The 27,171-nt window shown below is 31.1% G+C and overlaps 1 protein-coding gene across 1 annotated transcript in view; it reads left to right on the top strand.

The window, feature by feature from the left end:
* The window catches only part of LOC114336885 (glutamate receptor 1), a 726,710-nt gene extending 709,000 nt beyond the window's left edge, over window positions 1-17,710 (top strand). The window contains exon 14 of the mRNA XM_050656939.1: window positions 17,474-17,710. Within this exon, the coding sequence (XP_050512896.1) occupies window positions 17,474-17,710 (237 nt within the window). The remainder of the gene's footprint in view (window positions 1-17,473) is intronic.
* Window positions 17,711-27,171: the final 9,461 nt, after the last annotated feature.

Here is a 27,171-nt window from a genome sequence, read left to right as displayed (position 1 = left end):
TTTGTGATAAATAAAATATTGTGATAAGTTCACGTCGAATATCAGAGCATAACTGAAAAGTGTCATTGTTCCGAAATAAAAGTATTCATTTTAACACCAAAGGAATAATGACATATATGTGACATTTTTCCTGATGAAAGTTTAGGATTTTTGATGTCAATTTAACAAAATAACTCGAGTTATGCATTTTTTGAGTTATGTCACTTTTCTTCCGGATGAGCTATTTGTGCTTTGTTGACTACTCGAAGGTCTTCCACAACCTAAAAATGGGATAAAATGTGGCACATGCTTGGAGATGTGGGTTCGCAAGAACATCTAACCCATTTATTATAAGAACTGCATACAAATAATATCGCTAATGTAAGAATTCATAATGTGGTTTCAAAAAATTTCAAATTAAAATCTGGAGTCCCACAAGGATATATAATATCCCCCATTCTTTTTAATACCGATATCCTGTATTCCGTATCACAGTGAACACATTGTGTGTCAAGTTTTTGAGGAATGGCAAGGTGGATCAACTACAGGAAAAGAAAAATGAAGAATCTACGTTATGCTGATAATACTGTAATATTGTCTTCTTCACCAGAAGAACTGGAACCAATTATGCATAATCTAGGCACTGTGAGTACGAAATATGGTTTGAAAATAAATATACAGAAATCCAAAGTAATTATCATCGGTAGAATCAGAAACAACCAATGAGGGATAAAAGAAACATGGTAGGTTACTAAGCGGACACATAATTTAATTACTTAGGCCCCTTATTAACTCGGCAGTGTCTCGGCAGATTTTCTGTCACGGTTTCAGAAAACTGCAGACAACCTTTTTTCTGGGAAATTATACGCGCTGTAGTTCCTTCTATCTCCTAACTATCCTCCCTCGATAATCTATCGTCCACTCAGATAGTAACAGTGACTCAGTTTACTTAGTATCAGCCGATTGTTGAGTCAGTACGCTTCAAGTGAGATAATCTATCATCACGCGACCACACCGGCGTCACCAACTGTGTATAAAAATTAATTTTATTTTGTATTTGAAGTATTAATCGTGAAAAGAGGATTTTAAAACTTGCCCTATGTCAGGAAGCACAAGAGAAGAGTAAAGGAACTAGTACAAGTATGAAATTTGTATTGAAAATATTTTTAAATGTTAAATATTAGCGCCATCAACAGTCATATTTTATATAAAGATAATAATAGTAAAACAGAAGAGTGTCGTGTATTTTCAAAAGAATTGGCTTTATCGTTGATGAAATCTCATCTTATAAATTGTTCACCATCATTCTCTTTGCCTTATCCCTATGCGGGTTCGGCTTCCCTAATTGCATTTATCCATACAATTCTATATTGGGTCATATCAATATTAATCCCCTTTAACAACATGTCCTAACTAATCGTCTCCCCCCACGTCTTCTTTGGTCTTCTTCTCCTACTCCTTCCAGGAATCTGCACTTCAGCAACTTGTCGTATTGGGTGATTAGCGTCTCGACGTTGAACATGACCAAACCATCTCAACCTATGCTCTCTCATTTTAACATCAATTGGTGCCACACCTAGACTTCCCCTAATATACTCATCTTTAATTTTATCCTTTTTTGTCACTCCACTCATCCATCTAAGCATTCTCATTTCCGCCACATGCATTCGTTGTTCCTCTTTTTTTTCACTGTATACAGTATTTTACATAGTATATAGTATTACAAGATGTAATACTATTGCTTTTTACAATCAGTTCACCATCCAAAGTTACCATTTTATTTGTAGTAACACCATCTTTAAATGAACGTTGCAAATACTTTGTCTTTGTCCTACTAAGTTTTAAACCTTTTTCCTCCAGAGCTTGTCTCCACTGTTCCAGTTTTGTTCTAAGTCTCTTTCACTATTTCCTACTAACACGACATCATCAGCATACATTAAGCACCATGGAATGTTACCCTGTAGTTTCGCTGTTATCTGGTCCAAAATTAATGAGAATAAATACGGACTATGCACCGAGCCTTGGTGCAATCTTACTTTCACTTGAAATTTATCAGTCTCTCCCACACCTGTTCTAACACTAGTCGTTACTCCCTCATACATATCCCTCACAATCGTTACATATTCACCAGGGACTCCTTTCTTATTGAGTGCCCACCACAGAATCTCTCGAGGAACTCTATCATATGCTTTCTCAAGACCAATGAATACCATAATGAGTGTTTGTTTCTTTACTCCTGTATTTTTCCATCAACTGCCTAATAATGAAAATTGCATCTGTTGTTGATCTGCCCTGTACAAAACCAAATTGATTTTCGGATATTTCGGTATCTTCACCTTTCCGTCTATCAATTACTCTTTCCCATATTGTCATGGTGTGGCTAAGCAGTTTTATAGCCCTGTAGTTTGTACATTGTTGTATATCTCCCTTGTTTTTGTAGACAGGTACTAGTATACTGCTTCTCCATTCGTCTGGCATTTGTCCAACTTCCATAATTATTCTATCAAATATACCTGCTAGCTACCTTGTTCCTGTCTCTCCCAATGCTTTCCATACTTCCCCAGGAATATCTTCTGGTCCTACCGCTTTTCCTTTCTTTATTTTTTGAAGCACTTGAGCCACTTTCTCGTTGTTATTTTGGTGACCATTCCTGCTACTGTCTCCGTTGACTCTACAGGCTGTCTGTCAAATTCTTCATTTAATAAGCTGTCAAAGTACTTTTTCCATCTCTTTTTGACATCCTTTTCGTTAAATAGTATTTTATTATTTTAATCTCGGATACATCTAATCTAATTAAAATCTTTTGCTTTCTTTGCTCTCTGTTTGGCTATTTTATATCTTCGTTTCGCCTTCCCTAGTATCAAGTTGATCGTATAGGTTTGAATACGTTTCTGCTTTGGCTTTTGCTACTGCTACTTTCGCTTCCTTTTTCACCACCATATAGTTGTGAAGATCTGTGTCGGATCTGGTTTCTTGCCAATTTTGTATAATTTTTTCTTTTTCTTTTATTTCCCTTGTACCTCGTTTGACCACCAACAAGTCTCTTTGTCCTCAAACTTTTTTCCTGACGTTTTCCTAAGTATTTCAATAGCAGTCTCTCTAATACTACTGGCCATTTTTCTCCAAATTGTGTTAGGGCTTCCTTTCATGTTCCAACATATTTTGCCTACTATCCTTTCCGTGAATAGACCTTCCTTCTCATCTTTTAGCAACCACCACTTGATTTTTTGTGGTCCTCTCCGAAATTTTGGTTTAGCTTCCGTTTTTACTTCAATGTCCAGAAGAAGCAGCTTATGTTGTTGGCTCACTGTCTCACTAGCTATTACCTTGCAGTCCTTGCATTCACGTATGTCTTCTTTCCTTATTATGAAATAGTCTATTTGGGATTGATGTTGTCCACTTTTGTACGTAATAAGACGAGTTTCTCTCTTTTTAAAGAATGTGTTAACAATCGCCATATCTAGTGCTGTTGCTAATTCAAGAATATCATTTCCAGCTTCATTTGTAGTTCCAAAGCCTAATCTCCCATTTATTGCTTCGTATCCTGCCTTGACTCATCTTATAAATTGTTCGACAATTTCAAACTTAACTTTAAGCCTTCGGAATTATATTGCAAGAATTGCCAAAATAACATTACCGAACTCATCGCAACCTGAACCATCGAATATTCAGTTTTTTATTTTGCCCTCGCCGCAAAAATAGAAAAGTAAAAAAAGTGTAATCCTTGTCATCAACCAATTGGTCCACAACATTCTTGTTATACTTGTGTAAAGTGCGTTGCCGTAAATTATGAGGATCGGTAGGTTGATTAATATTATTAGCCAATTCCGATGATTTTTTTATACCTTATTATATTATTATGTATTTTATGTTATATTATTATGCTCTTATTATTATTTAATTAAAAAAAATTTAAAATCTGTTTTAAAACCTCTATTTTGTAAAGAAGGCAAAACTTGGATATGTGAGAGAAAATCTCATTTGCGACCACTCGCGTACAAATCAACCTAGCGACCAATGCCGGGTTAATAACAGAGGAAGATAAAGATGTGAAGGCGATATCCGACGCATCACAATGGCCAAATTGGCAACAGCCAAACTCACAAAATATGGAAGAAGACTGACATTACAAAAAACACAAAATTTCTCCTTGTTTTTCGCCAAAAAAACACAATTTAATGAACAAACAATAAACTAAAACAAAAAAAATCAATTGCAAAATTTAAATAAATTGCAAATTGCATAGTCTACTATAGTAACTAATAAGTTTAAAAGTTAGCTGCTCAATATGACACCCAAATATGTATGGATAAAATATACTATTGGTCCAATCAACACCCATTTTCTCGTGGAATTTTGAGAACCAAGGTCGATTTCCTTGAACATTTAGTCCATGTGGTATAACCGCTCCCGTCTGAAAAACATTTCTAATTCGGTTTCTATGCGGATTTATATTCAAAAATGTCCCTGTTTAAACAATTTTTTTAAACAAATACATAAGATCACCTTTTATTGCTCCAAAAAATATATTTTTAGGTTTTTTGGTTCATTATAAACAAGAAGTGTATCTTGTGATTTTTCTCAAAAATTGACAGTTTTCGAGTTATAGGCGATTTAAAATCTAAAAAATGCGAAAATACGCATTTTCGAGGCTTAAAAACTCATATTTATGTTAGTATTTTTAAGGGTACCAAAAACTTGAATTAAAGTCTAAACATTCCTTTTCGAGATTCCGAAGAGTGATCAGGTCTTACTTCAATTTAGACCGTAGTTTTTTAATTGTTAATTATGCACGTCCATCCGATTTTTTGGCCGGCGCGGCGCGCTCTATTTCAAAAATCTCCTATTTTTCCCCGAAAAATATTTTTTCTAGATTATTTGGGACATTATAAATAAAATAAGTTTCTTGACATTTTTCTCAAGAGTTACTAGTTTTAAAGGTATAAGCGATTTAAAATGCGAAAATGTGTTTTTTTATCATTTTTCGGATTTTAAATCGCTTATAACTTTAAAACTATGTTTTTAGAAAAATGGCAAGAAATTTATTTTATTTATAATGTTCCAAAGAATCTAGAAAAATATTTTTCGGGGGAAAATAGGAGATTTTTGAAAATAGTGCGCGCCGCACCGGCAAAAAAACCGGATGGACACGCATAATTAACAATTAAAAAACTAGGGTCTAAATTGAAGGTAGACCCGATCACTCTTCGGAATTTTGAAAAGGAATGTTTAGGCTTTAATCCAGGTTATTGCCACCCTTAAAAATACAAATTTAAATATGAGTTTTTAAGCCTCAAAAATGCGCATTTTCGCATTTTTTTGATTTTAACTCGTCTATAACTCGAAAACTGTCAATTTTTGAGAAAAATCACAAGATACCTTTCTTGTTTAGAATGACCCAAAAACCTAAAAATATATTTTTTGGAGCAATAAAAGGTGATCTTATGTATTTGTTTAAAAAAAATGTTAAAACAATTTCTGCCCAAAAATTCCGTCCGGCACCCTTCAGATTTGTTTAAAGACATTTTTGAATATGAATCCGCAGAGAAACCGAATTAGAAATGTTTTTCAGACGGGAGCGGTCTCACCATATGGACTAATTTGGATTTAGGTAGTAATTATAACCTTTGTTAAAATCTACCAAACGCCGAACCGCGCTTTTGGGTCGCCCACGTTTTCTCAACTGTCAAAAATACGAATAACTTCACGCGTAAATTTGTTACGAGAATTATAAAAAAAAATATGCATTGAAATCCAGATCCCGTAATTTTTTGAGCGTTATAAAGTGAGTACAAAGACATACATATTTCTTTTTTTGTAATTAGGGCTTCAATTTACCGTACACTTCTCGTAGACTCTGACGATAAGGTAGAGTCGTGTTGAGAAAACCTGGCGCGCCCCCGCGCTTTTGCCCTGGCGGTGAAAACAACCCCAACTAGGGATGAAAATTCTTTCAATCAAAATAACAATGGAAGTCGATAGATTGACCAATTCTGAGTAAATTTTATTGTGTAAGTTTTTTTGCAAAGTTGATACTTCCAAAGTTATTAGCGATTGAAAAAACTCACGTTTTATAACCGTTTGAATAAACTGAAAATTTTTAAATTTATAGAAAAAATCACTGAGAACAAAATTGTAGCTAATAAAAGAATAAATATATTTAGTCATTGAGACCTATATACTCCCAGCAACAACTGAGTTATTGGTCTTGAAACATGGATATTTTCGAAGAACCTCGAAATGGAGAACTTTTAATCTCAAATAACTCGAATGTGGTGCAATTTTTTTGGAAAACTTAAAAGACATATTTTACAGTTCATTAAAAACCTTTCAAATAGTCTTTAATTAAAGCTTTTTAATAATAAATGACTGACTTATGACGAAAATACAGTCGCTCTCTGCTTTTTTTAATGTAAAAATTAAATGCTCGTCATTACAATGATAATAGAAATTAATAGCTTCCCACTTGAAATTAACTTTATTTAAAAATCCACAAGAAAAAAAAATTTTTTCCTGTAGTTGGCTGTATACCATTTATTACAAAAAACCATAAAATCCTTTATAAGAAGTATATTTATTAAAATTCCTATACAGGGCTACATCACAGAACAGAACTAGTTTTCAATCGGTTGACCGATCATCATCAGTGTTTGCTTGAATCTAACATGCGACACTTGCTGCCATACAGTCATGATGTGAACAAGTCAAATTCGAGCTCAATGGTACCTAGAGCATGAAACATTAGATATTTCAAACATCCATGTTTAAATTCACATCTTGTTTCTATGTTCCTATGATAGATTAATTGTAAAGGGTTTTTACCCAAATATTTTTTACTTTGGTGGTTAGCATATTAGATTCAAGCAAACACTGATGATGATCTGTCAACCGATTGAAAACTAGTTCTGGTCTTTGATGTAGCCCTGTATAGGGATTTTAATAAATATACCTTTTATAAAGGATTTTATGTTGTTTTAACTTTATCTAGGTATAATTGGTACGATTCATGCAATTTGACCGATTTGGAATGCTTAGTTTAGAAAAAATAGTTGATTAAATATAACATTACATTTTTATAATTAAAAAAAAAAGTGCATTTTCCTTAAATAAATCTAAAAGTATTCATAATATGAAAAAATGTTTCAAATAGTAATTATAGGATTTCGTTTACTGAAAATTTTGACTTGTTTGATTTTTTATCATGAATACTTTAAGGTTTATTTAAGATAAATGCACTTGTTTTTTAATTATAAAAATGTCATTTTCGATTTAATCAATTATTTTTTCTAAACTAAACATTCCAAACCGGCCAAATCACATGGATCGTATCAGTTATGTATATCTAAATAAAGTTAGTTTTAAGTGATAAGGTATTTATTTCTATTAGGATTGTATTGACAAGGTTTAATTGTTATATTTCAAAAATAAAAAAGCAGAGAGCGACTTTATTTTCGTCATAAGTTAGTCACTTCTTATGAAAAAAAAAAATTGTAAACCTCGTTTAAAAGGCTGTTTAATGAGATTTAAAATATGTCTCTTAAGTTTTCCCAAAAAATTGCGCCAAATTCGAGTTATTTGAGATTTAAAGTCCTCAATTTCGAAGTACTCAGTCGTTATTGGGTTTACGTAGGTCATTTCGACGCAAGTTTCTTTATTTTTTTATTATCCACAATTTTGGTTTTAACGATTTTTTCTATAAAATTAAATTTTTTTAAGTTATTCACGAAAAACCTTTATAAAACGAGTTTTTCAATGAAAAATACATAAAATAATTATGTAGTTTCAATCGCTAATAACTTGGAAAGTATCAATTTTGCGGAAAAAATTTATAGAGCAAAATTTACTCAGAATTGGTCACTCTATCGATTTCCATAGTTATTTTGATTAAAAAATTTTCATCTCCTAGATGGGGTTGTTTTCACCCCCAGGGCAAAAGCCCGGTTCGGCATAGGATAGATTTTGTAGAACAGAGTTAAGCGAGCTTAAATCTAAATTTTCATTAAAATCGGTGTTTATTCTCAAAATTCCAAGGTTTTACAGTTTTTTACCGCTGATGAGAATGGTTTATACTTATACAAATTAAAGGGGAACCTACTGTAATTTCTTAGTTATTGATAAAGAAATTTTTTAGTAGAGGGAGATCATTGTACAGTTTTTTTGCGGAATATGATATATATTTCTTTACTAACTCACAGGACGGGATCGGTAAATAGACGTCAAAGGTAGAATTTCTGGTGGAATAGTCATGATTAAATCTTGCTAGAATGACATGTAGATGTTTACGAATTAAGCAGTTTCTAAAATATATAAAGAAGGAAGTGTTAAAATCCCGTGATCTTTGAAGTAGCTTCTGCAATGTGTTGTCCTTCTGAGGCCAAACGGATCTAGTATTGCTATTTTTTGTAATTTGAAAATAACATCGGATTGGGCAGCTATACCAGAACCCCAAAAATCAAGACCATATCGAAGATGCGACTCAAACAAAGAAAAATATGTTATTTTGGAAGATGCTAAATTGAGTTCTTTCGAAACAGATCTGATACCGTAGCAAGCTGAAAATAGTTTGTTCCTTAACAAATCGATATGAAGGGACCATTTAAGGTTGCTGTCTAAAAAAATACCAAGAAATTATACAGAATCAACGGTACTGATCTGGCTGTTATTAAGAGGTAATGGTTGGAGAGCTCCTTTATAAGATAATGCTACTGTTTTATCTACGTTAAACGAGGGTAAATTAGAGTCGAGCCAGGTTGTTATTGTAAGTAGGTCGGAAGATATAGTAGCATAAAGAATTGCAACATTTGAGTTGCTCCAAGTGATACTGGTATCATCATCAAAAAGAAAGATTTTTCCATCGATTTTTAAACTAATGTGTCATTAATATCACGATAAGATAAGGAAAAGTACAATACTCAATACTGAACCTTGAGTTACACCACATACAATATTTTTGAGACTAGAGTCTGTGTCATTTGCTATAGCCAGTTGTTTTATATTATCCGAGTAAGATAAGGAACCAATTCAAAAAAAAATACCTTGAATTCCGTAGAACTTTAGATCTTTTTTATCAAAATGTCGTGATTTACACAGTCAAAAGCCTTGGCGTAGTCACAAAAACGGTGGCAGTGTGAAGATTATTGTTCAGTGCTTGATAAACCTCATGCAGTAGAGAAAACATGTCATCAGTGGTACATTTATTATTTAAAAAGCCGAAATTATTTTGTGATAAAATGTTGTTTTCCACGAGAAATGTCATAAGGCGGGCTTTTTTGAGTCTCTCAATAATTTTGGAGAGTACCGGTAGTAATGCAATAGGTCTATAATTGCAGGTATTAGATTTTTCACCACCCGTACGAAGAGGAATAATGATGGCTCTCTTTGGGCACTCTCGAAATTTACCTTTCTCAAAAGAATCATTAATTAGTGAGATGAGGACGTCCAAGACATTTCTGGGAGATTTAAGAAAACTTTTATCGATAGACCATTAGTACTACAGAAAGATTTGCTTGTGATTCTATTGATTGTTTGAATCAGTTCAGATTTATGAACTGGTCTTATAAAGAATGAATTCGAGACCTTTCTTGAATTAGGGAGATAGGAAATGGTATCTTGTTGTGGCAAAATAGTCGATGTAATAGTTTTACTTATTTTAATAAAATAGTCATTAGTAATAAATTTTAGGTTTTCAGGGTCTGGAAGGTAAAATATTAGAGCTGTGTGGGTTTTATTTCGAAGATCGTTTATTATGACTATAGAAAAAGGCTGTATTGTATACCTTGTACACACTTCTATATAAATCAAAACGGGAACTGGTGTATGTTTTCAAAAAAACTAATAGTGTGTAAAGAAATTTATTATAATGCAACTAAGTACTTTCAGCATTTTAAAATGCCATCATCAGAGCTGTCCTATAAAAAGACTAAGTTTAAGAATCTTATTCATAAAAAATATATAAAGGTGAAAAACTTCTCATAGTTAAAGTAAAACGCCTCATAATTACAAATACCTCAAATGAAGAGAAATCATTGAACAAACACATTACAAATTTAAAATTGACCCAGGGATCAACCACTGATCAGGGTAAAAACCCTTAAAATGTATACAGTATGGTGCAAATGAAAGGAATAAATTCGTTATTTCGTAAACCAGCCACTTTACGAAAAAATCCTGAAACAGGTCGATTTTTATTTTTAAATTATGATATTTTAGAATATATACCACACAAGTGACGTCATCCATCTGGGCGTGATGACGTAATCAATGATTTTTTTAAAATGAGAATACGGGTCGTGTGCTAGCTCATTTAAAAGGGTGCTCAATTCTCTATTCAGTAATATAAACATTAACATCATTTTTTATACAGGGTGTCCAAAACAATTTTTTTAAAATAAATTAATTGACAGAAAAAGAAGAATGTATGTAATTTTTTTAATTCAAAATACATTTACTAATATCAAAAAATAGGAAAAAATGTTTATTTAAAAATAAACATTGCTTTTCGCTTAAATGAAATGTTCAAACTTCCAAAAAGCAGGTGCCTAGCGGGAGCTGGCTTGAACATTGAATTTAAGCGAAAATCAACGTTCATTTATCGAACAAACATTTTTTTTCTGTTTTATGATAAGAGTAAAAAGTTTTTTGAATTAAATAAATTACATACATTCTTCTGTTTTTGTCAATTAATTTAATTTAAAAAATTGTTTTGGACACCATGTATAAATAAATATGTTAATGTTTACAATACTGAATATAGAATTGAATAACCTTTTAAATGAGCTAGCACACTACCCCTATTATTATTTATAAAAATCATCGATTACGTCATCACGCCCAGATAGATGACGTCGCTTGTGTGATATATATGCTAAAATATCAAAATTTAAAAATAAAAATCGACCTATTTCGGTATTTTTTCTTAATGTCGCCGGTACACGAAATATCGGATTTACTCCTTTCATTTGCACCATACTGTATAATTATCACATTTAATGTGTTAAGCCATTATTTAGAACACATTAAATGTGATAATTATATATATTTTAAGGGATTTTACCCTGACCAGTGTTTTATCCCTGGATTTATTATTTTTTGGATTATTTTTTATTCTTATATTAGACTATTGCACAAAAAATTGGAGTAACAGGTGGATTTATACATACAGGGTGATTGATTAGTGGGGTAAAGCTTAATAGATCCGCTATAGTAATATATAGCAATAAAAGTTAATAACAAAAATTGCAGCAAACTTTGAGCTTCATATTACAAAATTAGTTAGAATGTTACAGGGTGTTCGATAACACAGCGGCAGACCAAAATTTTGTTTTTTTTTTAATGACATACCCTATATTTTATTTTATATTCGAAATCCTATTAACTTCTCCATCACAAAAATATAAAGGTTTGTTATGTTATACAGGGTATTTACAAATTTATAACCAATTTTATATGAAAATCGTAACAAGTTCAACATCCTGTATAAATAAAAATAAGCACAACAGCAATGGTTTATTGATGGCATATTTTGTTACGTATTGTCAAAATTTTCAAAAATGATTGATATAGCTAATTTTCTTTATATCAAATACAGGTACAATACAGTACAAAATACAATACAAACACAGTACATTATTTTCTCAGAAATTTGAAATGGAACACCCTGTATTTTATATGACTATTGATAAGTTCCATTACCGTATTTTAATTTTTAGATAACATTCCCTATGTCTAAATTTATTAGCTTTCGAGATATTTTCATTTATTCAATGGACCAGTAGCGTGGCCACCCAGGTCACTAGAATTTAATAAACTGGACTGATTTTTTTGGGATAACGTTAATAATGAAGTTTATAAAAAACCTCCATCAACAAGGGATGAGATGAAAAATATAATACTATAAGTGTATTTCAATGTGTTAATTTACAAATGCTTCTTAGTGTATGTTGCTCATTCAATGATCGTTTTTAGGCGTATATAAATGTGTTGGGAGGTAATTTTGAACATCTTATGTAATTAAATATTAAAAATATTTTATTAATAGTAGCTTTTAATTTTTTCAAACATTTTTTTTGCAAAATGTATTACTGATAAATTATTTTTTGTCCTTTATTTGTTACATTGTTACATTTACATAAAAAAGTAGTGTTTAATTGTCTCCGGAAAATGTTGTATTTTGTGTTTAAGTGTTTTTTTGTAAAATTTATTACTAATAAATTATTTTTGTTTCTTTATTTGTTACATTTACATAGAAAACTCGTTTTTCATTTTTTCAAAAATGTTGCATGTTGTGGTTGGGGTTTTTTTGTAAAATTTATTACTAATGAATTATTTCTATTTCTTTATTTGCTACATTGTAACATTGATTACCAGATTAATAATCAGTAATCGTCAATTGTCAATTCAGTCATGGCTTACTCAAAATTTGGAAAAATTTAGACACCGGAAATAATGTGCTCTGAAAAATGAAAATATTTCGAAAACTAATGAATTTGGACATACGGAATGTTATATAAAAATTAAAGTACGGTAATGGTGTTTTGCAATAGTGCTATAAAATACAGGATGTTCTATTTAAAATTACTGAGAAAATTATGTACTTGTGTTTTGACTCACCCTGTATTTGATATAAAGAAAATTAGCAATGTCAATAATTTTTGAAAATTTTGACAATAAATAAAAATATATGGCATTATTAAACCATTGCTGTTGTGCTCATTTTTATTTATACAGGGAATTGAACTTGTTACGATTTTCATATAAAATTGGTTATAACTTTGTAAACACCCTGTATAACATAAAAAAACCTTTATATTTTTGTAATGGAGAAGTTAACATAATTTCAAATATAAAATAAAATATAGGGTGTTCCATTAAAAACAAACATTAGTTTGGCCTGCCACTGTGTTATCGGACACCCTGTAACATTCTAACTAATTTTGTAATGTGAAGCTCAAAGTTGGCTACAATTGTTGTCATTACCTTTTATTGCTATCTATTACTATAGCGGGTCTATTGAGCTTTACCTCACTAATCAATCACCCTGTATAGTATACACTGACCTAAAAAATAAAGACTGTTCTTCAGATGCTACTCAGATGGTACTTTGAAGTTCCCGAAAATTAAACCTGAAGATCAAACTAACTAAAGCACTTAACAAAATAGCTTTGCTCATATATTACAATAGAATCAATGGAATATTCATAAAAAATATAAAGTATCTGTCGAAACACAAAATTTTTTCAACTAACGTATATACATATTATATTATTCAACGAGCATGTAATGCTATTACTCACGATGAGGAAGTTTGCGACACGAGCCGTACCTAGGCGAGTCATTAGATTATTTAGAGTGAGTATAATTCATTAGAGTGAGTAATAGCCATTACATGCGAGTAGGATACTATACTTTTTCTACGAACTTTTTATTTTAATTAGTAAAAATATATAATTATCAACTACTCGAGATTAAAATTATCATTTACAAAAATAAATTTTGTTTAGGTACCAGTAGTACACAGCTGAATAATTGGTTGCCTACTATTAGCGAATGCTGTCTTATGTACTTACTTACTTAATCCAGATTACTTTTCAGTGTGAGCTGTCTTATGTATTGTAAAAAATACTGCAAGAAATAGTCAGTTCAAGTTATATTCGGTTCCGAAAAATTATAAGCACAAATTTTTACCTACTGTCAATAATAAATATACCTAATAAATAGAAATTGGCTATTATCGGTGGCCGTATTTTATAAGATTATAATGTACCGGGTGTCCCAATAAGAATGGCTCTCGGCCATATCTCAGAAACCGTTTATACTACAGCTTTGGGGAAAAAAAATTATAACAAAAGTTGCCCCGAGAAAAGCCTGGAAATTATTTTCATAATTGTAGGTCCACCGCTAGAGGGCGTAATTGAATATCAAAAATTAAAAAATCGAAATTTTACAAAATTTGCCTAATGAAAGGGCACTGGAAATCCGATTATCGTATTCTTCATACAATTATGTGCATATTTTATTTCACAAGTTTAAGTCTACCTGTGCAAATAAGAGGTGGGGCGAGTGGGAACCTTGTTATGAAAAAATCGCTGTAAGTCCGGTTCTGCTTAATCGATTTTTACAAACTTGGTCTTGTTGAAAACAGCTCTTTTTCATCAATGTAGTAGTTATAATTTAGAAACAGCATATTACGTAATGTTCCGGCTAGAAAGTGCTATTTTTTTTTAGAAATCTAGTTTTCTTTGGAAAATATTAAATACAAGTATGTATTTTTTTCCTATATTGCAAAATTAGACCAAATTAGCAACAGAATACCGAAAACCACATGTCGATACCTTTTTCCTATCTCGAGATATCTTAAGAAACATGTAAATTTTAAACATAACTGTTGCTGTCATATAAGTGGAAATATATAGAAGCACGTAGTGTGCTATGGAAAAAAACAAAGAAACATTGTCCAGATGTCTCAGTATATAATGAATCAAAACAACAATAAGACAAATAACACTATAAAACATAACAAAAAAAGAGTGTGTGTACTTTGTACGCGAGTAAGAAGTTATACTTCTATTATTATGATTTTAACGAAATAAATATATTTGAAACAGTTTAATTTTATTTTTATTTAAATATTACACTAATTTTAATACTTAAAATAATACCAAAAAATAGCGTTAATATGTAAATTTTTATGAATTTTTGCCTCCGCGCATTTGCTTTTCTCTCGATGAATCGTAGAAAATCTAAAAACGTCAGATTTTCTACACAAATTTTTAATTTTTATTTCATTATATTTTAATATCAATTACCCTATTCCCAACTAAGATAAATACATAACTGTTATTGTCACCGGTAAACTAAGTTAAGGAAGTCAAAGTGGAAACAAATAGTCAAGTGTGCTATGGAAAAAAATAGAGATATTAGAAGTATTAACTTCAAAATATCATCATGTGTCAAATTATGTGTCAAATCAGTAAAATATAAAAATTTGTTCAGGAAATTTGTGAAATTCAGGATGATTCTTACAAACTAAGAAGCATTTAACATGATAGCCATATTCTTTGAATGCATAAGAAATACAACTGTTGCGGCTAGAATATATGCAATGAAATATCCCCAAAGACGTCACCCCAGTAGTAGAGTGTTTCATATTTTGTTTTGATTTATTATATACGGTGACATCTGGAAAATGTTGCTTTGTTTTTTCCATAGCACACTACTTGCTTCTATATATTTCCACTTATATGACAGCAACAGTTATGTTTAAAATTTACACGTTTCTTAAGATATCTCGAGATAGAAAAAAGGTATAGACATGAGGTTTTCGGTATTCTGTTGCCAATTTGGTCTAATTTTGTAATACAGGAAAAAAATACATACTTGTATTTAATATTTTCAAAAGAAAACTAGATTTCTAAAAAGAAAATAAATAGCGCCTCTTAGCCGGCATATTACGTAATAGGCTGTTTCGAAATTATAACTATTACATTGACGAAAAAGAGCTGTTTTCAACAAGACCAAGTTTGCAAAAATCGATTAAGCAGAACCGCACTTACAGCGATTTTTTCATAACAAGGTTCCCACTCACCCCCATCTCTTATTTGCACAGGTAGACTTAAATTTGTGAAATAAAATATGCGCAGAATTTTATGAAGAATACGATAATCGGATTTCCAGTGCCCTTTCATTAGGCGAATTTTGTAAAATTTCGATTTTTTAATTTTTGATATTCAATTACGCTCTCTAGCGGTAGACTTACAATTATTAAAATAATTTCCAGGCTTTTCCCGAGGCAACTTTTGTCAAAAAAATTTTTTTTTCAAACCTGTACTATAAGCGGTTCCTGAGATATGGCCGAGCGCCATTCTTATTGTGACACCCGGTACATTAATTAACTATACAGGGTGTTTTATTAAGAATTATCCATATCGTAACTGGAGAAGACTTAGCACAAAATACGAAGATTTAACTCAAAACACTTGAATAAAATATTCTTCCTTACCGAGACACAGAGTGTTTTATTACAAATGTTCTAAAATGATTTTAGCCCAATGTTAAAGCACATTTTAATATTTTCTGTTCAAACTTGACGCACAGTTTACACATGCTAGGATACTTTAAATAGTGTTAAAAGATAGTTTTCCGCTGTTACCAGAGGCATGCTCTAGGGAAATATACTTCATTTTCGCCACTTTCCCCCCCTTACAATTTACGCCACTGTCGTAATAAGCATTTCAGCATGTTTTTTTTTTATTTTTCGTTACTTTACACGTAAACATCATCCTTTTGTTTCAATGCGATAGAGTATGTAGTTTTCAAACCTGCGTTTAAATGTAATGGATTCAATAGGATTATGTATTTTAAACACATAATCTTATTGAATGTATGTAGTTTAAAATACATAGTCTCATGTAATCCATTATATTTAAACGCAAATAACTTGAAAACTACTTACTCTATCGCAATGGGACAAAAGGATGATATTTATGTAGAAAGTAACAAGGAATCAAAAAACATGCTGAAATGATTATTACGACAGTGAAGTAGATTGTGAGGGGAAAAGGTGGCAAAAATTAAGTATATATCCCTACAGCACGGCTCTGGTAACAGCGGAAAACTATCTTTTAACACTAGTTAAAGTATCCTAACACGTGTAAACTGTTTGTCAAGTTTGAACAAAAAATATTGAAAGGTGTTGAAACAATGGGCTCAAATCCTTTTAGAATATTTGTAATAAAACACTCGGCATCTCGGTAAGGGAAGAATATTTTATTTAAGTGTTTTGGGTTAAATCTTCGTATTTTGTGCTAAGGATTCTCCAGTTACGATATGGACAATTCTTAATGAAAAACCCTGTATAATATAATAAAATAATAAAGCTATACATATATAATATGTTATAATATATTTAACACACGATAACTTTATAAAATAAACACAAAACACAATATAATTTATAAATAAATTCCAATAAACACAGCAAATACGCTAATTTCACTGTCATTGAAAATGATAAACGTCAAAATTCATAATAAACAAGGTATAAAAGTAAAAAAATATACTGGATCATTGTTACAGTTAAAAATTATTTTCGAAGTTAATTATTATCGATACAAATTAAAATATTTATTGTATAAAATAAACAAGTTTAAGTAACTTCATTTATTATAAGTGGCATTCACACTTGAACCTAACTTCAGCCCGTGGGTAATGACGCGTGAGTAACTTCAACCCATGAGTAATAAACTATTACTTACGTGTAAAGTAATGGGTATTATTATCTATTCAAAAATAGTGAATAATGAGCATATTATTAAACGGTCGTAGAAAAAGTTATTAGTCACCTAATAGAATTACATACATTTAAGAAAAGTTTGGATTTTCGTCAGATATGTACTTATTAGTACAATCTGGTGGACAAAAAAATAATCTGCTTTTGCTCTTAATTCAAGTTATTTAATTTGATAATATTTTCTTATCCCTTTTTTTATTATTTCAGGATACCTCTCGCAATGAGTTGTCATTGAGCAATGTCGCTGGGATATTCTACATTTTGATAGCTGGTCTCTTTATAGCTATGGCGGTAGCATTATTGGAATTTTGCTACAAATCACATTCAGAAGCAAAAAGAGCTAAAATACCTCTGGGTGATGCAATGAAAGCAAAGGCAAGATTAACAATTGGTGTAGGCAGAGATTTTGATAATGGAAGGGTAAGCAGTAAACCTTTTATTTAGTTGTTTGAAATTTAACTAAATTATTTTACTTAATTTTATAAAATTAACTAATTACTTTACTTACTTTTACTTATTTAATAAATTTTACTAAAACATTACAATAATTAAAATGAGCAGTATTTAAATGTTATTTATTGTTTTCATCGTCACTGATGATCTATAACATTTTGTGTACTTAAATACGATTATGCAGTAAAATATTTTCAATAAAGAGAAACAGAAATCATTTTTCCAAACATTTAAGACATATAATATAGGGTGAGGCAGATAAAGGGCCTATTAGAAATATCTCGAGAACTAAAGGCAGCTGAATTATGAAAATTGGAATAAGAGGGTTTTGAAGAATGATCTATTTAATGAAAATATTTTCATCAATTTGATACATCCGGTTTTACCGGAAGTTGCTTATAACTTCGTTTTTTTAATGAGATACCCTGTATATTTTTACATTTTTGGATTCTTGTCGATTTCTTCTTTCTTAAAATATAGGTTTTATAACATTATACAGGGTAGGTTAAAAGATAATTACGTTTTCTTATTAATTTCGTAGCAAACTTCACACACTGTAGGATTGTAGTAGTTTGACATAATAAACTCTGTTTATGTTCAAATGATTTTTAATATAATCTACTATTGTTAACAATTATTAGTGTAGCTAAATTTTTAATTTTAGTATACAGGGTGGGTCGAAACTCGGAATGAGTATTTTCTGAGTTTTCTTAAATGAAACACCCTATATTTTAGTATTGTAATGAAATTATATTTCATGGTACTTTTTACTTTTTAAGCATTCCGTACACCTAACTGCTTTAATTGGTGCTTAAGTGTTAATCGCACCAACAATTTTAACTTCGATGGTATTTTGATACCTCAACCATTATTGGCAGTTTTAAGTATCAGTCTAGTTTAATATCTATTTATTTCCAAAAAAATATTTGTGATTGAATATTTTCACGGCCAACCTAATACAATTTCACCTATTGTGTGTTGTCACCAATAACTCACAAATTAAAGCAGTAAGGTATATGAAATGCTTAAGAAATTAAAAAGTACCATAAAATAACATTTCATTACAATACTAAAATACAGGGTGTTCCATTTAAGAAAACTCAGAAAATACTCATTCCGAGTTCAACCCTGTATACTTAAATGAAAAATTTAACTATACCAATAACTCTTAACAATATTAGACTATATTAAAAATCATTTGAACATTAATAGAGTTTATTATGTCAAACTACTACAATCCTGCAGGGTGTGAATCTTAAATTAATAAGAAAACGTTATTATCTTTTAAACTACCCTGTATAATATTACAAAACCTTATATTTTAAGAAAGAAGAAATCGAGGAGAATTCAAAAATGTAAAAATATATAGGGTGTCCCATTTAAAAAAACGAAGTTACAATCAACTTCCAGTATAACTGGAAGTAGCAAAGAGACCAAAATATTTTCGTTAAATAGTTTATACCTCAAAACCCTTGTATTCCAATTTTCATTATTCCCTTAGCTTTAGTTCTCGAGATATTTTTAATAGGCCCTTTATCTGTCTCACCCTGTATATAACGGCGAATATGGTACGGAGTATTCTACAATTTATTTAATAAAATTGTGGGTTTACGAATAATTTTTATAGTTGTACTTAATCTTTTGATGCAGTAATACTCACAAAAAATTTCTAAATAAATGGTAGCTGGACGAAAATGAGTCGAGGTATTATCAGGAAATACGAAAATATTTTTGAAAAACCTAGCGACATGTCAATTTTTTATTAAAAGGGGAAACATTTTTCCGGCATTTTCGATTATTTTACTTTCACCACTAAGCCAGAATAAGAATTACTTCAACATGTTTTCATGGAAATGGGGATCAAATAACATATTGTTTGAAAATAATTGCAAATCCCTATACATGGTTTAGCTACTTTATTGATTTAAAATGAATTTTTTCTACGAGCGTGCAAAAATGTCTACTTTCGCGCACGCGTTTTAGTTTAGAAAGTTTTACTTTTCCGCACGAGTGTTACTTTTCCGCACGCGTTTTACTTTTCCGCGCGCGTTTTACTTTTCCGCACGCGTGTTAATTTAGATATCGCACACCTAGTTCAATTGTGCCACAACTGCAAAAAATTCGAATTTTGTGTTAAGGCTGTAAAATATTGCCTATGTAATGCCTCATCTTATGCAATACAGCCTGAACTAAAATATTGTTTTGGATAAGTATAAAGTAAGTTACTTCGGTATTTCACTGTAGGGATTTTGGAGCTTTTGAAAATGCAATATGGCCATAACTGGGAGATGTGGCGATAATAGTATACACTGCCACAATACAACCGATGTAATTATTCAATACCTTCAATACGGCCACAACTGCAAAAATCAATTGATTTCTTCATTATATTGCCGCCGTATCTCCTAGGTATCGTTTTATAAATGACTTTCTTCACAATTTTAATAAATTGTAATGAGATTCAGTGAATAACTGTATAATTTGCTACCTAAATTGTAATTTTGGAGCCAGTCATTCTCAAAATAAATTATTTACAGGGCATAACGCGTTTGGTATAGAACGTTTTGCTCATTTCTCGAGAATATTGTGTTTTGCACTTGTGGCACTATTGAACTAGGTGTGCGATATGTTAATATGGCTTTAAAGTAATTATAATACACGCAATAAACTAATATTTAGATATTATTTACTAATTTATTGCAAATATATCTTATTGTGTTCATGTTTTAATGAAATTAACGCGAGAATTCGATGAAATAAAATAATTTGGACATAATGTTCCAAAGTCAAATCAGTAGACAATAACAGTGGTTTTGAATCATCGTCATGGAAACCAAGATCGTCGTCATACTAACCAATTATGCTTATTATTTCATTCATAGGAGAATCTGACCAATAGAAAGCTACAGAAATCTGAATTAAATCGATAATTTTTGATAATCTCCCGTCGTTAAGTATATTACGTCAGATGCCCTTCGTTGCTACGAAAAAATACATTCAGTGACATTAATGACAATTAATGTTTTAAAAATTATAAAAGTGATGACTTTCAATCGTCAAATATTTATAAAAACTGTGTGTTTAATGGTAATTACATAAATAAATTACAATAAAATTTTGGTTTTGAACAGTTTTATCCATGAAATAATCGCAACAAATTGCACTCGACCTCTGAAATTCGTGACACTTTGACATAATTTCTGCCAATTCTGCCTTTCACATAATGCCAAATTAAAACTGTCAAAGTGTCACTCGGGAAAAATTCAATAATTTCAAAGCTTTTGTGCAATATCTACTGAAAATTTGGTTCTGACAACCTTGTCAAAGAATTAATTTGTGTATGTATTTTCATATTAATTAAATTAATTGATTAAGATTTGGTCATTTTTAAAACCTCGTAGAAAAAATATTGTTCCTAACGCTTGCAGAAGGTCTTTTTTCGCACTCGACTGCTTGCCGAACTCCCGCTTCTAGTCGTTCGGCAAACTGCAGTCGCGTGCGGAAAAGTATGACTTTCTGCACTTGTTGGGAAAATAACTATAAAATTACTGTTGTTATTAAGGTGATACAGTAGCGATCAACAGGTAGCCAAAACGCGTTCCAAGATTGCGGCTCTAATTTTAAATATTTTTTCGAGATGTTTGGCACACGTAATCGTAATATAATAAAGAATGGCGGTACATAGCCCAATTTGAAAAATATATTAATCTGTGGAAATTACTCTGTAATTAAATACAATATTAAAAAAACGAGCCTGTACCGCCATTAAGAAGAACAAAAAAATACACTTTCTTCAAATAAACTTTTTTATCCGATGCCTAGATTTTGTGTCATTTTGGAACTACTATTAAAATAAAAAATTTTAGTAGTTCCAAAATGACATAAAATCTAGGCATCGGATAAAAAAGTTTATTTGAAGAAAGTGTATTTTTTTGTTCTTCTTAATGGCGGTACAGGCTCGTTTTTTTAATATTGTATTTAATTACAGAGTAATTTCCACATATTAATATATTTTTCAAATTGGGCTCTGTACCGCCATTCTTTATTATATTACGAACACGTGTGCCAAATATCTCGAAAAAATATTTAAAATTACAGCCGCAATCTTGGAACGCGTTTTCGCTACCTGTTGATCGCTACTGCTTCCTCTTAAGATACTTATTTCTTAGTTCATCAAATGATGAAACCAATGGCCCCCAGAGTCCATCGAATCATAAAGTTTTGTTCGAAACGTTCTCCCACATTCCGAAGCATTTGCGGAGTAATTCGTATTCATTCTTTGAAAATTAGGTGACGTTAATATTCTAAACGTACGATACAAAATATCTTCACATTGTTTCTTTGAGCAATATTCCTTTTTACAATTGGTAAGATGCTAACATTGCCAATCACCCTCCACATTTTATCTGAGCTTGGGACCGGCTATGGTAACCACAGAGCTACTTGATCCACCCCGAAATTACCCCAGGTAGTGTTATCAAGAACGACCTGATACAGAAAGGACCAAAAGAATGCTAGAAACAGGAGATATAAGAATACTTCGAAAAATCGATGGTAACATACCTGGGGTCTTATTCTCGAGCTCATTCGGGATATATCGACCGTGACAAATGTCGAACAAAATGTCGCATGCTGCAAGTGTGAACCTCGTAGATTACTTGTTTTGGACAACCAATATAATTGCAATGACGACAATTTTAAGTCTTGACTGTCAAAGTGACAAGTGTTTATATATATTTTATTGTCGAGTGAGTCACCACCGCTCAATGTTCGACATATGTCGAACAAGGAATTGCGAGAATAGCAAGCTCGATTTTCTGCACTTGCAGAACATAAACAATCTCGAACGATAGAGCACTTACGTGCAACATTTTTGTTCGACATTAGTCAAGGTCGATATATCTTGAATGAGCTCGAGAATAAGACCCCAGCGCTTTCACACATTAAGAATATAAACGTGCGAGGGTTAGAACGCACGATGACATAACAATAGTGGCTCGAGCAATCATATGGAATCTTTCTCATTACACGGCGGTTGGAACATTCGGTGAAGTCGCCGTGTGTATACCGTCCCTTACCACTACAACAGACGGCAGCCGTTTCGTCTTTACGAACCAATTAATATAGGGGACTTCATGCATCCTTTCATAAATATGATACTGTCATTCATTCAGTCGCACGAAGGCCCTCTGCAGTGTGGTTTGGTATATTATTTTTCTTTACGCTTTATAGGTGTTTGACGTAGGTGCGTAATAATTTGATACCGTTTTATTTTTTCCTTTTAATTTGTTGTTTTATGTAATTTCTTTTTTTTTTTTTTAATTAAAAGTCGTAATTAATTTTTATAATCTGTATATCGTTGTGTTATTAAGTTATTTGTGGGATCTTGAATTAACTGATCATAAAATCTATGTTTTTCATGTACAGAATTTAAAGACCCTCTTACATACACTCGTTTTTAAGTGTTGTTTTCAGATAACTAATTTCTTTTGAAATGTTTTACCGCTTCGTTTGATGATCCGCATGTTCGTTAGATTAGTACATGTTTTAAACTGGCACACAAACAGCGCGCCACGATCCAAATTTTGTCGGTTTTTCCACGAATGCTTTGATGGTTCGCAATACGTATTTGGACGGGTTCGCGAAAGGTTTGTTGGTTTTGGCCCCCTGAGTTCAATATTTGTTAGTAATGGAGTGGTCGGAAGGAAATATCAAACTTCAAACTTATTGATGTTTACCGTGGAAAATCTTTATTGTGGGATCCTCATCATAAGGACCATTATAAAAAACAACAAGCCGACATCTGATAGGAAATAGAAGCTGAAATAAATAAATATACCTACATGCGGACCAATGCAAAAAAAATATCAGTAGTAATTGAACAAGAGTTTTAAAATTATTGAATTTTAGGAGCAAGTGAAATTAGGTCAAAGTGTCACGAGGCCAAAAATTCTATATTAATATTAGAGATCGAGTGCAATTTGTTGCGATTATTTCATGAATAAAACTGTACAAAACCAAAATTTTATTGTAATTTATTTATGTAAGTACAAATTAGTACAATTAAACACACTGCTGTTATAAATATTTGACGGTTGAAAGTCATCACTTTTATAATTTTTAAAACATTAATTTTCATTAATGTCATTGAATGTATTTTTTCATAGCAACGAAAGGCATCTAACGTAATACACTTGACGACGGGAAATTATCAAAAATTATCGGGTATAATATCACGAGAGTGAGAATAAATTGAAAATAATGCGACAGTTTTTCGAAAATTTGTTGTCTGGCAATAGACATGAGAGCCCGCAGGGCTCGAGTGGCTATTGCTCAATGACAACCAATTTGAGTAAAAATTAAGCATTATTTTCTTATCTATTCTTACTATCTTGTATGCAAACTTATTGATGTTTACCGTGGAAAATCTTTATTGTGGGATCCTCATCATACGGACCATTATAAAAAACAACAAGCCGACATCTGATAGGAAATAGAAGCTGAAATAAATAAATATACCTACATGCGGACCAATGCAAACAAAATTATCAGTAGTAATTGAACAAGAGTTTTAAAATTATTGAATTTTAGGAGCGAGTGAAATTAGGTCAGAGTGTCACGAGGCCAAAAATTCTATATTAATTTTAGAGATCGAGTGCAATTTGTTGCGATTATTTCATGAATAAAACTCTACAAAACCAAAATTTTATTGTAATTTATTTATGTAAGTACAAATTAGTACAATTAAACACACTGTTGTTGTAAATATTTGACGGTTGAAAGTCATCACTTTTATAATTTTTAAAACATTAATTTTCATTAATGTCACTGAATGTATTTTTTCGTAGCAACGAAAGGCATCTGACGTAATACACTTGACGACGGGAAATTATCAAAAATTATCAATTTAATTTAGATTTCTGTAGCTTTCTATTGGTCAGAATCTCCTATGAATGTAATAATCGGGTATAATATCACAAGAGAGTGAGAATAAATTGAAAATAATGCGACAGTTTTTCGAAAATTTGTTGTCTGGCAATAGACACGAGAGCCCGCAGGGCTCGAGTGGCTATTGCCCAATGACAACCAATTTGAGTAAAAATTAAGCATTATTTTCTTATTTATTCTTACTATCTTGTATACAAACTTATTGATGTTTACCGTGGAAAATCTTTATTGTGGGATCCTCATCATACGGACCATTATAAAAATCAACAAGCCGACATCTGATAGGAAATAGAAGCTGAAATAAATAAATATACCTACATGCGGACCAATGCAAACAAAATTATCAGTAGTAATTGAACAAGAGTTTTAAAATTATTGAATTTTAAGAGCGGGTGAAATTAGGTCAAAGTGTCACGAGACCAAAAATTCTATATTAATTTTAGAGATCGAGTGCAATTTGTTGCCATTATTTCATGAATAAAACTGTACAAAACCAAAATTTTATTGTAATTTATTTATGTAAGTACAAATTAGTACAATTAAACACACTGTTGTTGTAAATATTTGACGGTTGAAAGTCATCACTTTTATAATTTTTAAAACATTAATTTTCATTAATGTCACTGAATGTATTTTTTCGTAGCAACGAAAGGCATCTGACGTAATACACTTGACGACGGGAAATTATCAAAAATTATCGGGTATAATATCACAAGAGAGTGAGAATAAATTGAAAATAATGCGACAGTTTTTCGAAAATTTGTTGTCTGGCAATAGACATGAGAGCCCGCAGGGCTCGAGTGGCTATTACTCAATGACAACCAATTTGAGTAAAAATGAAGCATTATTTTCTTATTTATTCTTACTATCTTGTGATATTCGTAAGATTATTTTTTAATACGTATATTGTGAATATTTTCTTAAATGTGACAGTTGTCCAAACTAGGAAACTGATTGCCATTAAACAGAAACAATCTACTTAAAAAAATTCTATCGGTAATTTTCTACAGTAGATAATTCTCAGTATATTTTTAATCTGATTGGACAGAATTAAACACGTGATCAAATATCTTAATGTACGATTAGAAGTTAAAATCACAAAAAAAATAATCAGTAGTAATTGCACAAGAGCTCTAAAATTATTGAATTTTTCCCGAGTGACACTTTGACAATTTTAATTTCACGAGCCGAAGGCGAGTGAAATTATGTCCAAAGTGTCACGAGGGCAAAAATTCTATTATTATTTTAGAGATCATTTGTTGCGATTTTTTCATGAATAAAACTGTTCAAAACCAAAATTTTATTGTAATTTATTTATGTAAGTACAAATTAGTACAATTAAACACACAGTTGTTATAAATATTTTACGGTTGAAAGTCATCACTTTTATAATTTTTAAAACATTAATTTTCATTAATGTCACTGAATGTATTTTTTCGTAGCAACCATGGGCATCTGTCGTAATATACTTGACGACGGGAAATTATCAAAAATTATCAGTTTAGTTTAGATTTCTGTAGCTTTCTATTATTCAGAATCTCCTATGAATGAAATATTCAGTTTAGTTTTTATTTCTGTAGCTTTCTGTTGGTCAGAATCTCTTATGAATTAAATAATCATTTTCATTGTTGTCTTCTAACCGGCCCGGCGCGAGACATACAAAATAGTATTTACTATTTTATTTGGACATAAGTCGCAATTGGAGTTTGAAATAATGTTGATTTGACGTTTCTACTTTCACTTCGGAAATTGTTATCAAAATAAAAAAATCATAAATTAAACAAATTTTGTTTTTGTTGCTTGATAAAAAAGTCTTTTAATAATTTAATTTTATCTGATTCATTCATATTGAAAATTCAGACAAATATTTTACATTTTAGTAGATAACTTTAAAATTTATCATACAGAACAAGTAAAAACTTCGTTTGTATAATGGTATAAAAAGTTTATTGAAAAACTATTAAAAAGTCATCCAAAAGGATTGGCAAAACGTTGTCAATCTAGATCAGATTATCTTCAGTGCGTTCTGATTATTACATGAAACTAGCAATTTTGTAGAATAGGTGACATCGGGAAAAATGATTTACATTTTTAAAAGATGATGTTAGTGGCGACTCTAAGTCGATGTTAAGCGATAAAATTTAAGAGTGCTCAAAGGGCAACATGATTCACTGCTCGATGATAACATGTGGTACTTGCCAGTTAGATGGACACAGACCAACCTGTTTGGTATGTGTCCATCATAACTGTGACATTCTAAAGTGCTTTCTCTTTATTCGTAATGAACTTACGTTGACAAATAATAATAAAGATCCATCTATCGCCGACGTCTTGAATGCTGTTGCAACGAAAGTAGAACAAATATGAATAAAAGCTTCTATTCCAACATTATCGCATAACTGCATTCAAGATATGATTAAAAATATTTATACAGAGTATCAAAATCTTAAACCATAGGTCCACAAAAACTCAGCAAGCATCTGATTCATAAATAGAAAAGATTT

This window comes from Diabrotica virgifera, chromosome 7 (assembly GCF_917563875.1).
Source record: "Diabrotica virgifera virgifera chromosome 7, PGI_DIABVI_V3a".
Classification (NCBI taxonomy): domain Eukaryota; kingdom Metazoa; phylum Arthropoda; class Insecta; order Coleoptera; family Chrysomelidae; genus Diabrotica; species Diabrotica virgifera.
This window is presented reverse-complemented; position numbering and strand designations above follow the sequence as displayed.